Source organism: Tripterygium wilfordii, chromosome 17 (assembly GCF_013401445.1).
Source record: "Tripterygium wilfordii isolate XIE 37 chromosome 17, ASM1340144v1, whole genome shotgun sequence".
In the NCBI taxonomy this organism is placed as follows: domain Eukaryota; kingdom Viridiplantae; phylum Streptophyta; class Magnoliopsida; order Celastrales; family Celastraceae; genus Tripterygium; species Tripterygium wilfordii.
In genome coordinates, this window is record NC_052248.1 from 12,516,421 (window position 1) to 12,531,587 (window position 15,167).

The following is a 15,167-nucleotide window of genomic DNA, read 5'->3' on the forward strand; positions in this document are numbered from 1 at the left end:
GAGCCGAAGGTACTAAAAATAACCGAAGGTACTAAATTTAAAACATATGATGGGTCCCATGCACATTACTATAACGTAAACTCAACACAACTCGGACAAATGGACGATCAGAAACAAAAGACGCGAGCCTTAATATACACCACAAACATTGGATTCTTCGAACGATCCACGTGTCACACTCCTCACCATGGGATCCAACTGTTGTCTTTTTATATAGCCGATGTGGCACTCTTAGAAATATATCTTCCTAGCCCTCCCAAGAAATCTCCAACACTTGTCTTTCACATGGACCCCACAGGACTGGACAATCTCCACCACTCAATCCGCAAAGAAAATATAAAAAGTGGCCCATATTGCGCCACCTCAGCCTGACCAACCAGAGGCCAATGTCGGCCCACCTTTTGATTCATCCCCCTTGAGAGAGAGAAAGGAAAAAGGAGAGAGAAAGGAGTCTCTCTGAAGATATTTTTCGCGTTTTCGTGGTCCACAGGCAAAGTTGGATATCGATCGGTTCTCTCTCTCTCTCTCTCTCTCTCAGATATTTATTTAGTGCAGAGCTAAGGATTGGTTGATCTCACTTTGACCACCACCATCTCTATTGCTAATACTGTTTCTCGTTCTTAATTGTAAGAAAACTAGGGTTTCAGACTTTCAGTACTGGTCTCATTTTGATAATTTGGTAGCGCGGAAAACAGATAGTTTGATAATGGCTGAGGTTGTGGTGAGGATGGAAGAGGTCGTGGATGTGGAGATGGATCCGGAGGTGGAGAAGATGAAGAGGATGGAGGAGGAGAAGAGAGCTTCATCAGACGTGGTTAGGTGGGAAAGGTTTCTTCCGGGAATGGTGCTCAGAGTTCTGCTTGTTGAGGCTGATGATTCCACGCGCCATATTATATCGGCTCTTCTTCGGAAGTGCAACTACAGAGGTTAGTTCTGTAGCTTTTATTGAGTTGGCTTGAGGATTGATTGTGTTTGTGATTCAAATTTTCTTGTCTATGGGCGATGAAAGTTTTTTTTTTATTTTGTGGATTTTATTTTGAATTTTGTTCTTTGAATAAATCAACTATGATGGGTGTGCGTGGATCAGGAGCAAGAAATAGTGATTAGACAGGGAAACTTCTTATTCTGGAAAAACGTTTTGCTATGGTCATATATATATATATATATATATATATATATATATATATATATATATATATACACACCCATCAAAGGACTTGTTGAGTGTTTTTTGTTCTTGTGTGCAGTCACTCACTATCAAGTATCAGCAACTTTAACAAAACTCTCAACAAGTCCTATGATGGGTGTGCGTGGATCAGGAGCAAGAAATAGTGATTAGACTGGGAAACTTCTTATTCTGGAAAAACGTTTTGCTATGGTCATATATATATATATATATATAGTTGTTTCTGTTTTGTGTTTATTTGCTTCTTGTCTGTGATTTCAGTTGGCTGTTTCTAAGATCTGAGCGTTTAATTATATATTTCATGTTCATAATTTATTCAAGTTTCTTCCAACTTATGAAATTTAAATTTATTATACCTTCTTTCTCTTGGGAGGCCTGATTATTCATATTACTGTGTTTTCTCAAGCAGTGTCAGCAGTTCCTGATGGGTTAACGGCATGGGAGACATTGAGGGGTGGAGCACATAACATAGACCTTATATTAACTGAAGTGGAGTTGCCATCAATCTCCGGATTTGCACTTTTGACATTGGTCATGGAGCATGACATTTGCAAAAATATCCCAGTCATAAGTAAGTTAGGATGCATAATGTTATTGGCCATCTTTACCTTCTTATTATTTGATTGAATATGAAGTTAAACATCTTAGAATTTGTACGTATTACGTTGCAGTGATGTCTTCTAATGACTCAATTAGCATGGTATTGAAGTGCATGTTAAAGGGGGCAGCCGACTTTCTCATCAAGCCTGTTAGGAGGAACGAGTTGAGAAACCTTTGGCAACATGTTTGGAGAAGGCATGCTGTATGTTCCATCATTTCACTTCACCTCACGCAATATTTGTTGACTTTCTGCTCACATAACACTACTCAAATAAGCTTCTTTGATAAAATATTTAATCAACTAATTCCTTGACATGTTTCCTTCATTTTGGACAGCCTAAAGTTGAAGCCTCTTCTGAGAACAATGCGGCAAGCAGCCATTCAAGTGATTATGCAGACTCTACTTACAAAGATAAGGAATGCTATGAGAAAGAGAGTTTTTCCGAAGTATGTCTTTTCTTTTCCTTTTGTTATCCTCATATTCCTTCTTGAATGCTCTAAAACTTGGTTCTACTAAATTAACTTGAGCAAATATATGCCACCAAATGCTAAGGTTATAGGAAAATTGATAATTATGGAAATTTTGTGCAAAATATGTCAGTTCTACTGATATAAGCCTAATTTAAATGTAGTTTAGATCCTCAAATGATAGTTTGATCAAATAAAGCTCTCATTACATGCATTCGATTAATTGAGCTTCTGCTCTTTCATCTCTTCTGCCTTTTGCCTTCAATTGTTGATTCTGCATGAAAAGCAAATAGTTTTTTTGGTTATGTATCCTGTATCTATTACAAGAAAGTGAGTTATTTACGACACTTTATCCATGGCGGTTATGAGAAAGCGCCGACGCTTCTCTCATTTCATGGCGCTTTTTTAAAAAAGCGCCGTTACTATGTTTCACATTTGTGACGCTTTGCATAAGCGTTGTTAAAATGTTAAAATAACTATGCTTTTATTCACAGCGTCGTCGATGTCAAATAATTTTGCGCCAGTCAAATGGCGTGAATTAAATGGTGACGCTTTTTTAAAAGAGTCGTTAAATGTACGGCGTTTTATAAAAAAAACGCCGTTATATACTTTCTAATTAGCGACGTTAAGCACAAGCGTCGTTAATTGGATATATAACGGCGCTTATCAACTAAAGCGCCGGAAAATGAATTTCCCTTTTTTTAAATAAGGATTCAAATCTTTATTAGGATCGACATACTTATATATTCAAGTATAAATCAATATGAAGCAATTAGGATACTATATATATATATATATATATATACTAAGCAATTAGTATAGTATTAATTAATATGAAACAACTAAGCATAAGTTAGGGTTTCAAAATTTCTTAGTTTAGGATTTAGGATAGTACTATATATTAATAATGAGTATCATTTTAAGAATAATGCAAACTTTCACTTGAACATATATAATTAAATGTTTACTGCGCATAAAAAAAACGCCGGTATAGATAAAGTATTAAATTTCCAGCATTTTAAAAGCCCAATAACATTATATTTTCACAGCGCTTCCCTATACCTGAAAGCACTAATCCTTTTGATTTTACGGTGCTTAATTAAGCGCTGTGAAATTAGAACTTAAGCGACGTTACATAAAAAGCGTCGCTATGTTATTAACGGCACCTATTTTAACAGCGCTTGTCCGGCGTTTTATAAAGCGCCGAAAAATACTTTTTACGGCGCTTTTTCGTTTTTAACGACGCTTTTAAAGCACTGGTAAAAACATCACTGTTGTAGTGATCCATGATGATATAATGCATGTCATAGCCCTTTGAGTGTTAGGAAAATTTGTATGTTCATATTAGGATATAATAACTAGTTTCACTTGTAAGCTAAGAGTATACAAAATTTATTCAGGATCTTTTGGAGGGGAAGGTTAGAAGTGCTTCAAATTTAAGCAATACAAACAAAGAAAAGCGTGGAGAGAGTACTGAATTAGATGAAGAATCAGTTGCGCCTAATCCAGAAACTGAAGGTATGTGATAGTGCCTCATTCTTCTCATCATACATTTTCTCATTTTCTTCCCTTCTTGTAAGTGAAAAATAGCTTTCCCCTCTTAACATAAATAAATGAGGCATAAGATTTCACTGTTTATTGCAGAAAGACAAAATAAATTGGGATTAGAGATTGGATATCAAGATGAAACTCACAGCGTAACAGCAACGCGACTCGATGAAGCCCATGGCAGTCTGAAAGCAGTGATTCAGGCAATAGATGTTGGACTGGAGAGCCACAGAGGAAATTTGAATACTCATAGTGAGGTCAATTGCTGCAATGACGATATAGTTGAAACTTCCAGTGGAGCCATTGACTTGATTGGCACATTTGATGATCGCAAGAAGTGCAAGTATGAACAATTCAATAATGATGATGACATTAACGGGATTGAAACAGCCCCACACTTGGAACTTTCTTTGAGAAGATTTTGTCCCACCAGCTCAAAGGAGGGCCCCAGTGAAAGGCATATACTGAATCATTCTGTTGCCTCAGCCTTTTCACGGTAAAATCATTGTATCCTTTCTTTCATTTACTTCACTGCGGAACATGATTTACAGAAGCCTATATAAATCTTAGCTGCTGCATGGTTTGTTTTCTGGAGCTTCAAATAGGAAGCAAAAAACAAAACAAAATGCATTATCCACTGCTTCTATTTTTCGGTTTTACCAATTTGAACTTTTGTTGATCCGTGACTTAATTAGTAGTGGTCTTCAGAGACCTTTGTTTATACTGTCCGTATGACTAAACATAACTAGCTGACTGAGGATAAATTATTTTATTCTTTGAAGTTCTTTCATATGATGCTTTGAATTACAATGGAATGTGCATCCCTATTCCATGTTTTGAAATACACATGTTTGTGTGATTTTTTTTCTTCCTTTGATTGAATTTCTCACCATCATATTTTCACTTTGAAGGTATAATCATGGCAAGGCATGGCAACCTCTTTTTCCAGCATCAACTACTAATTTTAATGGGTTGAGGGAGGGCGCAAAACTATCCCATGAACTGTTGTCCGATGAACTGCCTGACAATACCAGAGGCGATTCTCAACAGCATGGTGCAATTTCTACTTGCAGTCAGGAGAACTTAACTACCCACTTTGTAGGTGGACAAGCTGAACAAGCATTTCCAATTTCCATCCCCACCGCAAGTTATGACACATGTGCAAGAAATAATCATGTTCTTACGCACATGTACAATAAAGAATCAGGATTGCCCTCTGTTTGGACATCGAAGGTGCCCTGTCAGCAAGAACAGTCTTGCTTTCCTACTAGTACCTCTGTTTCAGTTCATAGCTCGGAACAAGTTTGTCACCGTTCTGATGAAACTGCCAATAATTCTTCTGACCAAACTATGCATGAGCAGAACAAAATGGACGTCATGGAAGGGCCTGGGTTTGGCTCTTCTGCTGCTTTTCCAAGTGGTACTAGTAGTTTGTGCAATAATGGTGTCATTGATCATGACGATGATGGTGCATATGGAAGCAGTTTCAAAAGAAGTGATGGAAAGTGCAATTTTCCTGTCATCCAAGACAGATTTTTGGGGATGGATTCTCATCGCCTTAGCCTAAGAGAAGCTGCTTTAACAAAGTTCCGACTGAAGAGGAAAGAGAGATGCTATGAGAAAAAGGTATTGTTATAACTGTCACTGTATTTACAGTAGCTCTTTAGTTTTGAGCTCTTTAGTACTTGCTGTCCAAAATATATTCATCTCTTCAATTAAACGATATTCGATTTTTGCGTGAAGGTTCGTTATCAAAGCCGGAAAAGGCTTGCAGAGCAGCGTCCCCGAGTAAAAGGACAGTTTGTTCGTCAACTGCAGAATGACACTGCAATAGCTTATGCTGATGGTTGTCCCTCGTATTCAGTAGTGCCAACTCCAAACTCTTGAAAAGAATATGAGAACACTATGGAAGATTTTTGCTAGCTTCTTTTTGGTGCTGGTATGGATTAGAATTAAGAGTATCCCTGTAAATTATAACCTTGGTGGTCTTGAAGGTTTTACCACTTTGGCTTGTTTTTCTTGTTCTGATCAGATTTGTAGATTGTTACTGGGTAGGCATCTCTATATGTATGTATAACTATAATGCTGTTGATAGAGATTATACTATGGATTCGTCATTGAAGTTCCTGTAACGATTGTTTACTACCATATGTATAGAGATTATACTAGCATGTGTATATTTCCATAGATTATTATATAGTATAGACTGTATATTATATTATAGTATAGACTGTAGATTATACTAGCATGGTCTGCTAATCTTTGTCCAGAGAGACAATGAGCCTTTATTTCTTGCAGGGCTTGAGGCATTATAGATGGTTCTGTGGGTTTTTGGCCTTTGGCTTTTTTCCAAGGCTTTTATTTCCCTTTTCTTTTTCATGGTTTGTCTTTCGGTTCGTCGTCAAAGAAATTATGTTCTTTCGTATTGTGTGGGAGAAGATGTCATCTTCCTATGTGTAAATTGTCTCTTTTTAAAGCTTACAATTATTGAAAAGGTTTGTTCAAGGTGTTCACCTAGTTTTCAAAAAAAAATATGTATAGTGTGCTTAGCTTGGTAATAAATTTGGGCCTAAACTTGAAGCCTAGAGGCCATTGAGCTTTTTGGTTGAGAGAAATGCCTCTCTCTCTCTCTTACGCCCACTGGGCCATGACAAACAACAGTATCTCTGTAGTGTGGGCAGTGCAATGAGTGAGTCAAAGGGTGTAGGAATAAAACAAGACTGAGTTTAGAGCTTGGGATTTGACTTCAAAGCAACAGAAAAACCAGAGAAGAAGCCATTATTGGATTGGACTTTGGATTGTGTCTCCCCGTACACAGGCTATGATTTGCTCTGTAGGGTTAATGGAATATATGGAAAGAGGAGAGGAGCATCTCGTAAATACAAGTTTCGAGGTTTGTCTATGTATGTAGTCTCCAGGGCTTCTACACTGCCTCTAGGCTCTAGTCAAAGGAGAACAGAAAGAAAGAAAGAAATAATTGAATGGCTTTGTGAAAAAGCAGAGATTGATGAAAGTCGACTGACTTATTTTCACCATGTTCGGTTCAGCCAACGAGAGACCTTTATAAAACAAGCAGTGCATTAAAAAGCGAGGTCTAGCCAGCTGAGTTTTTTTTTCCCCCCAAAATAACATTTTTCAATAAAATATGTCCCAATATAACATTGGGATAAAATTATTTATCAATATAACACTATACGTCATTCTGAATGGCGTGTTTTTTGTAATTTTTATATAATTACGCCATCTGTGATGGCCGCAAAATGGTGGCGGTTGCTTCATCAATCGAAGGGGCTATGGCCGGTCACTTGTGGTGGTTGTCTCACCGGTCGGAGAAGTGATTGGGTTGTGAGGTGTGTGCCGATAGGGGTGGGGAGGAGAGACGGGAGAGATAAGGTTGAGTCGTGTGTGTCTCGTAGGTGGTTTGAACATTACAGATAAGATATTTGATAATTAGTCACGCCGTTATTATTGACGTGACTTAATTTTTTTTAAAAAAAATTTAAAAGTCACGTCAACTAGTATGACATGATTATTGGATTTTCAATAGTAACGTCAATCTAGTTGGCATGACTTGGTGGCGTGAATGCTCAAAAATGGATCACGTAATTATAGATGACGTGATGGTATAAAAATTACAAAAAAGATGTCATTTTGAATGACTTGTAGTGTTATATAAGGAAACAATTTATCTACCAGGGTTATTTTGGAAAAAAAAAACTCCTAGCCAGCTTCTTCAATCTTCTTTAATGGATTGGATAGTCGGACAAGACGTTGTTGATACTCTTTACTTTCTTTCTTTTCATGGGGATGTGTGACATAAAAAGGCTTTAAGCCGCCATATTTTTGCAGCTGATTCTCTCCCATCTCTCTCACTTTCTCTGACCCCTATGACAATTCTCAGGCTTTGAAGTTTGAAAGTGCTGTCTACTCCCTTTGACTTGCACCTAATTAACCTACTTTGGCTCTTCGTCTTCTTCTTTTTTGTCTCAACCATAATCCAAATTAGGAAGGTAAGAAATAACCAAATCCATCGATTATTTTTTAAAAAAATTACATACTTTCTAATAGAATCGAATGATAATTAAAAAATTGTCATTCTAGTTATTCCGGATTAACCGCAAACCAATGACAGGTAAAGCCTAATTATAACCAATTGGCAAAATGACAAATAGCCTAAGAATTGATAGCACAAAAGAACTAGGGATGGCAACAGGTCGGGTACCCTTTCAATTAAGAAATACCAAAACCGTTTCCATGTAAGATACTCTATACCAAAACCGTTCCAAAACCATTTAAAAAACCATTTAAATTTTCAAACCCGGAACCGTTCCATAACCGTTTACCATCGGGTACCCATTTACCATTTAACTTTTAATATTTTTATTTGATGATTATATTAATATAAATTAATATTGAGTATGATTTATATTAATTATGATTTTATAATTCAAATTAGTCTAATTTATAGTTTTATTAGTATGTTTCTATAAATATATACGTTTTAATATGTTTTATCATGTTATAATTTAATATCCTAATAGTATACCTTTATACATGATTTATAATATTATTACTATAATGGATCTTTTTACTAAACGGTTCAAAAACCAAACCCGACCCTAAATCATGACGAGTTTGAAAACCAAAACCAAAACCGTTTCCAAAACCTATAGGATCGGTTTTCGGATTTTAAACGGATCGGGTATCCTATGAATAGTGCTCGGATCGGTTTTTTTTACCATCCCTAAAAAGAACTCAAATCTACATGACGTTGTCATATCATCATCCTAGTTGGAAAGTTTTTAAAATTCAAATTTTTAAAATTTCTATTACCTAAATTTACTCTCCTTATTTTTTTCCTCGTCTCTCTCTTTCCATGTCATAGTTAGACATTGGAATGACTAAATACATTTGTTTATATCAATTGAATAACCAAATGTTTAAAAAAAAATAATGAAACGACATACAAAATCAATGGAATAATTATTTTGGCAACTATTATGGTCGTTCAATGACTGAAATCAATAGAGCTCAACAAGATGAGTCCAAAGGTGGTGGTGGTTCGCGGAGAGGTGGCCTATAGTGGTTGGATCGAGCTCCAAAATGTTCTTTTTGCCACAGCTTCAAGTCTAGATTTCCGGTGAAATAGATGGTTGTTGTCAAAAAACGATGGTTGTGGATGAGTCATGGTGTTCTGGAGCTTCAGATCTGTGGGTCGACGGTCATGATCGGTGGTCGGATGATCGATTTTTTTTCATCATGAAGAGAAGAGAGGGAAGGAGAGAAAGAGAGAGAGAATGGGAGTCTGTGAGATAAGAGAGAGAGGATATGTGAGAGAGAAATAGAGAGAGTGGGGTCTATGAGAAAAGATAGAAACAACTCAACAAGTTTTTGAATTTCAATTTTCTCTCACTTGTACAATCATAAACTGAGTAATGTTGTCACCTAAATTTAGGCTCTTTGGGCTACCTAGCACCATTGTTGCCAATTGATCATTCTTATTATCATGACTGAGCACAATGACCAAAAAATCCCTACATGGTTCATAAGTGATAAGTCCAAGCCATATAGCACCAATTAGTTAGCCACCAAAATTATGCTATCTGTCGATGCAAAAATTTGCACGACCTTACACATCGACACTTGATGCCAAGAAGTGATGTGGATAGTGAACCTTGATACCTATAAGAACAAGAACGCGTGGCTCTTCTTAACCCAGGGGATAATCCGACGCTCAAGTCAATGTCTTTCTCAATAATATATTTTAAGTATTTTATATCACAATTCATAGTTCGTGCCTCGTCTCAGGTTGACAACTCTTTTTATAGGCGCTCTATAAGATGTTTGTTGGGATTACCTTATCCCGATTGTTAGCTATGTTAAGATCTTGATTTCATATATTGACGCTGAGGTTGTGAACATCCATCTTGATCCTGATGTTGAGTTCATTGTGATATGAGGATCCATCCTGATTCCTAGATTCACTCCTCTATGAGTTGACTAAAGGAGGTCTTCACTCTAAGTGCCACAGGTTGAGTCTAAGAAGTCATGTGATGTTTTTCTTTTCTATGTCACCTGTCATGCTGACTAGGCATGATATTTTTATTCACCCACACTATGTCAAAATATCTTGTAATGTGTTTACTCTCTACGTCACTTGTCATGTTTGTTAAACATGATATTTTTATTCATCCACACTATCTCAAACACAACAACATATGTTTAGGAATCAAATCTTAGCCTAACTAATAAGAAAAGAACCTTCCCTTTTTGGAGATTGTATGTGAATTTAATTTTTACCGAGTCCGTATATAAAATTATCATGTATTTATTGCTTATTTGATATGAGTGATTTACGGACTATTGCGCGGGCCATGTCATTTAAAAATATAGAACCATACATTATAATTGATTAGATTGAGAGACAACTTTATTTTGGGTAAAGAAGGAAATAAGGATATACCCAATATGCAGAAATGGTCACTCAACAAATTTTGAAGAACGAATTTCATTTAGGTACTTGCCCTCTTTTCCAGGGCACGAGAGCATTAAATAAATGATGAAACTTGCATATCTTTTCTATATCTACATCCAAAGTCAATATAAAAAGTGAAGCATCATTTGCATTTGTCTGTCATCATGAGATTTTATTCATACGAACCCCATTGACTTTTTTGTTATTGTTTTTTTCATAGGCAACTTTATTATTGTTATTTTTGATTTTTTTTTATAAAATTAAACAACTACAATGCACAAAGTTCCCGCAATAAACGGGAGCAGAAAAACTCCTAAGTCAATAACAGATTGATCAGTGAAAGCGGCATCCACATTTAACTTCAACTGACAGATAGAATATACGCAATCTTTACTCACACAAAAACTTCTAAACCAATTAATGACAAAATATACTTAAACCTTACTCACACGCAGATTTTGTTTTCAATTTTATATATCCCTAATATTAAGAGGCTACTACTCCTACAGCACTTAAATATGGTCTGTCCCACTCACACAACACAAAATTAAAAAAAATCAAAAATCAAAAAAAGAAGGGGAGAGGAATTACATATTCATCTTGGCAATCTAGTCTAGTTATAAAAAAATGCTCCTTTTTTTTCTCAAATACAGAGGGAATTTGAAAAGGATAGAAGAAAATATTATTACCTCTTTTATAAGCTTCAAATGATCTACACACCATGTGTTTAGCAATAAAATTTTAGCCTAATTGGTTAGAAAAGAGCCTTCTCTTTTGGAGATTGCGTGTGAAATTAATTTCTACTGAGTCCGTACATAAAATTATCATGTGTTCACTACTTACTTGATATGGGCATTTGTGAACATTGAGGAAAACATGGTTGAGTTGCAGGGAATCAAATACAATTATACAAAAAAAAATGTTTATTTTCTATTAGAATGCTCCTTGCCCTCTTTTCCAGGGCACAGGGCATTAAAAAAAAATGATGCATATCTTTTCTATATGTACATGCAAAAGTCAATATAAAAAGGGCAGCATCATTTGCATTTGACATCATTGACTTTCTTCTTATTATTTCTTTCATAGGCAACTTTATTATTTTTATTTTTTTTCATAAAATTAAGCAACCGCAAAATGCACAAAGTTTCCGTAATAAACGGGAACAGAAAAACTCCTAAGTCAATAACAAATTACTCAGTGAAAGACAAAATATAGGTAAACCTTATTCAAGTAAAAACTCCTAAACCAATAATAGATTGCTCAATGAAAACGACATCACCCACATTTAACTTCAATGGACAAATAGAATATACGCAAACTTTACTCACACGCAGATTTTGTTCTCAATTTTATATATCCCTAATATTAATATTAAGATGCTACTACTCCTACAACACTTGAGCATGGTCTGCCCCACTCACACAACACAAAATAAAAATAAAATACAAATAAAAAAAATAAGGGGAGAGGAATTACATATTCATCTTGGCAACTAGTCTAGTTATAAAAAAAAATGCTCTTTTTGTTCTTCTGATAAAGCAGTAAACATCATCTACACTGTCATGCACTCTCGTCTGTGGTACATTCGCAGGCTACTGGGCTGCACCCAAAATCCATAATTAACTAATTTTAACTTAGCTGAAGATTTGATGAACGGCTGCTGCTATCTCATCAGCTGATCTTAGCTTGCATTCTTCTTCTATCTGAAAAAAAAAATGGCAGGTGAAAGTAAGAAATTAAAGCTTCTTTCGCAGTTGAGCCAAGATTGAAAGGTTGAGTGAATCAGAATGACATTCATTACCTTGAGATTGAAAGAGTAAAATATGGTGTATTGTGAGGAAGTGATGTTAAGGTGTAAGACAGTTAGCCGGAGATCTTCTAATGCAACTATGACTTTCAATAACTGACCAGGTCTCCTTGGGCTTTCAATCTTTAAGTTGACATGACTTTGTATGACAGTGACCGAAATTTGTGCAGTGTCTTTGGTCTCCTCCTTTGCTCCTTCGCTGCCAGGATTCTCTGGAATTGTTTGACAATTCTGCGGAGGCGGGAACGCAGACAACCCGTTTGATGAAATGCCTGAGCCGGTTGTGGGTTCTGTTTTTCTCATCCTCTTTTGAGCTTCCAGTGACTGTAGAAGTTGCTCCAATTCCTTCACAAAGTCTATTGCACCACCAATAATCGACGCTTGGTCACCCTGAACAAGTCGTGATTTTGTATTTTTTTAGACCAAATATTGAGTCCTTCTATCTGGTATTCGACATATGCGAGCTAAAGACAAATTTTTTTAATCTTTAACTGACAAAGAGGATAAAATTGTTATTACCCTTTGAATGTAAGAGGGAGGCATGAGCGAGCGGAGAGAGTTGAGATGGTCATTCATTTGGCGACGGCGGTTGCGTTCGACGGTAATGTGGGTCATGCGCTGGTTCTCTATTTCTTCTTTGTCCTTGGTGGGCTTCGTTCGCTTTCGCTTCTTTCTTTCTTTTGTGACTGGGGAAGGTTTACAGACGTGGGTGACTCTGGGCTTCGTCTGCGGTTGAGGCCACGGAGGGGAACAGCCTGAGTTACCTTCTCTGAGACATGGTTCTGCGGAGCTTGGTAGTTCTTGGATAGACTCGGAGCTTACACCTTCATGGCTGGTAGTAGAATGCGGGTTTTGAAGATTCTTTTTTTCAGATTTGACTGGTGAATGCAAGTCCACAATGTCATGGGTGATACAGCTTTCAAGCTCAACTGTTTGCATCCGGGTTTCCATTGCAGGCATGTAGGTGTTCATCTCCCATGGCTTCTTCAGGTGCTGGAGCCTCAACAATGTCTGAAAGTTTGGTTCTTTGAGAGGAACAAATTGTGGGTGTTCAGCGCTTTGAAGCATCTGAAGGAACGGCATTTTGTCTTCTAAGCTTGGTTCTGGGTAATGTGGTTCTTCTTCCTCAAAATTCAGGCTCTCTGCGTTGAGAAGTCCTTGTTGTAAACCGTACTCCACATCCAGATTCTCCCCTATGAACTGCAAAAAAGCATAAAAAACAAAACTTTTGGAAAAAAGAAATAAGAGAATTCCTTGGCAGGTTCGCACATACTGTCCATAGAAAGTCTTAATGGAAGATTTCTGTCATGTAATGGGTAGGTGGTTCAGTCTCAACACAGAGACAGAGAGAGAGAGAGAGAGAGAGAATAATTATAAAAATGGAATGAGAATAGAATGTGAAAGAGGAGAGACAGCAATGCAGATGTTAGTATTTTTTTCCCAAAAATTAACAAGAAGCATTGGATGCAAGCATTTGAAGGAGTAAATGCAGTCTATTTCTTGATTCTACAAATGGGTTTCAAGGACAGAGAAAGATGGAGTACTAAACTGAGAGACAAGTAACATACACAAGGATTAATGGGTCCTTGGAGCTTCTCCATCAAAGAAGTGCAGAAGTTGTTGAAGTAAGCCTTAAATTCTTCCCCTCTTTCACTCTCTCTCTCGGTTACCAACATTCCCCTATTGATGCTAACAGAGGAAGAATATTAATAAATGAAATCTCCAAGCAGCAGAACGAGACCCCCCCGTACACACATTCTGCTCTTAAAAAACACATTAATTGCTCTGGGTATCTCACATGGAGACTATATAATGTAACCAGTAACAACTCTGAATTAACAGAGGTAAAACCATGGTGATGCAAAGGGAAACATGGATGTGGTTAGATAGAAATGAAAGGTGGAAATTACTCAAAGATATGTATTTGAGGGGGTTTTGAGAGATTCAGAGTTGTTAGAGGGATTTGCAATTGGAACCCAAAAAGACAGAAAGAGAAAGTAGAGAGAGAGGGAGAGTGAGTTAATAGGATTGTCTGGGTTGCAACGTCCCAAGCATTATTGGCGGTGGCAGTTTTGTCCGGCAGCGGGGACAGACAGTTGTGGGGACTCGTCTTCCTCTTCCTCTCCCTCTCAACAAAGAATAAGTCCTTGTATTGGATTATGTCATTGGTCTGATGATGGGTCATTCCTACATTTCCCCCCCAACTCACCTTTTTGGGCTTTTTTTCTATAATCGGGGAATGGGGGATTGTCCCTATTTCACTCTAATAATTTGCACACACGGGTCTCGGTCTCTAACCCAAGTGTACTAGACTAGACAGACTGCCTTGTTACTTGGGGCACATTATTTACTGCTTTAACTTGGGCTTTTCCTCCTCTCCTTTTGCCATTTGTACCAGCAAATTTTAACCTTTTCATGCTTGGCTTTCTTGGCTTGTGATAAAGATGGAGTTGGGGGTTGCCAATAAAAATTTTAGCAAATTATATGTTTGTTAAAATTTTCCCAAAAAATAATGTTAAATCATGGTTTTGTTTTTTTGGAAATGACACATTAGAATTTAAGAATTAGAAATTAGTGCTTAAATTTCAATATTTAGGGTTGAGTATTTTTTGATAATGCTGAAAATATTTAGTCACATTTTAAAGCATCGTTAACATAGTTTTGGAAGAGAATTGCAATTGAAATTGTAGCAAAGAATTGGAACTCCCTTTCCCAAGGTCATACCATATGAATTTCATTGATTTTTTTTTCCTCATTATCTCATTGAGTATTGCCAAAACCAGGCTCGTGCACTCATTTTTCATCAGCGTCCTTGCTTGTGTCTTGGAACAAAATGCCAGAATTTGCATTCACTTTCATTCTCCATTCTCCACACTGGAAAATTAATGTTTGGGGGGGTCCAATGCCACCAGCTGCTGATTCTCTTTGGCATTAATCACACTCAGAGTGAAACAAAGACTCTGAGTACGCTTTCATTCATGTCTTTCCTCTTAGTAAACCATTCCAATAACAATTTAACTTCCTCATATTCACCCATCATCCTGTATTGAATCCAGTTTTCGAATGCCAGAACAATTTTGAAC

At 36.8% G+C, this 15,167-nt stretch overlaps 2 protein-coding genes across 2 annotated transcripts; one reads left to right on the top strand and one right to left on the bottom strand.

The window, feature by feature from the left end:
* The first annotated feature begins 541 nt into the window (after positions 1-541).
* On the top strand, positions 542-5,999 carry LOC119982735 (two-component response regulator-like APRR3). Its single transcript, XM_038826258.1, has 8 exons — positions 542-926; positions 1,596-1,757; positions 1,858-1,988; positions 2,123-2,233; positions 3,655-3,772; positions 3,899-4,298; positions 4,714-5,428; positions 5,546-5,999. Exons 1-8 carry the CDS (start codon positions 707-709, stop codon positions 5,687-5,689), a joined length of 2,001 nt encoding a protein of 666 aa, XP_038682186.1. The 5' UTR covers positions 542-706; the 3' UTR covers positions 5,690-5,999.
* A 5,605-nt stretch (positions 6,000-11,604) lies between these two features.
* LOC119982739 (transcription factor bHLH67) lies at positions 11,605-14,522 on the bottom strand. Its single transcript, XM_038826263.1, has 4 exons — positions 13,653-14,522; positions 12,604-13,284; positions 12,079-12,474; positions 11,605-11,980 (listed from the first exon to the last, which is right to left on the bottom strand). The coding sequence occupies exons 1-4, from the start codon at positions 13,758-13,760 to the stop codon at positions 11,912-11,914; spliced, it is 1,254 nt and encodes a 417-aa protein (XP_038682191.1). The 5' UTR covers positions 13,761-14,522; the 3' UTR covers positions 11,605-11,911.
* Positions 14,523-15,167: the final 645 nt, after the last annotated feature.

What these genes read in the sequence shown, in the direction of transcription:
- LOC119982735 (XM_038826258.1), top strand. Translation starts at nt 707, where the DNA reads ATGGCTGAGGTTGTGGTGAGGATGGAAGAGGTCGTGGATGTGGAGATG. An exon ending in AGAAAGAGAGTTTTTCCGAA is followed by an intron (nt 2,234 to 3,654) that starts GTATGTCTTTTC and finishes AAATTTATTCAG; the next exon opens with GATCTTTTGGAGGGGAAGGT. An exon ending in AGAGATGCTATGAGAAAAAG is followed by an intron (nt 5,429 to 5,545) that starts GTATTGTTATAA and finishes TTTTGCGTGAAG; the next exon opens with GTTCGTTATCAAAGCCGGAA.
- LOC119982739 (XM_038826263.1), bottom strand. Translation starts at nt 13,760, where the DNA reads ATGTTGGTAACCGAGAGAGAGAGTGAAAGAGGGGAAGAATTTAAGGCT. An exon ending in AAGGACCCATTAATCCTTGT is followed by an intron (nt 13,285 to 13,652) that starts GTATGTTACTTG and finishes GCTTTTTTGCAG; the next exon opens with TTCATAGGGGAGAATCTGGA. An exon ending in TTTACTCTTTCAATCTCAAG is followed by an intron (nt 11,981 to 12,078) that starts GTAATGAATGTC and finishes TTTTTTTTTCAG; the next exon opens with ATAGAAGAAGAATGCAAGCT.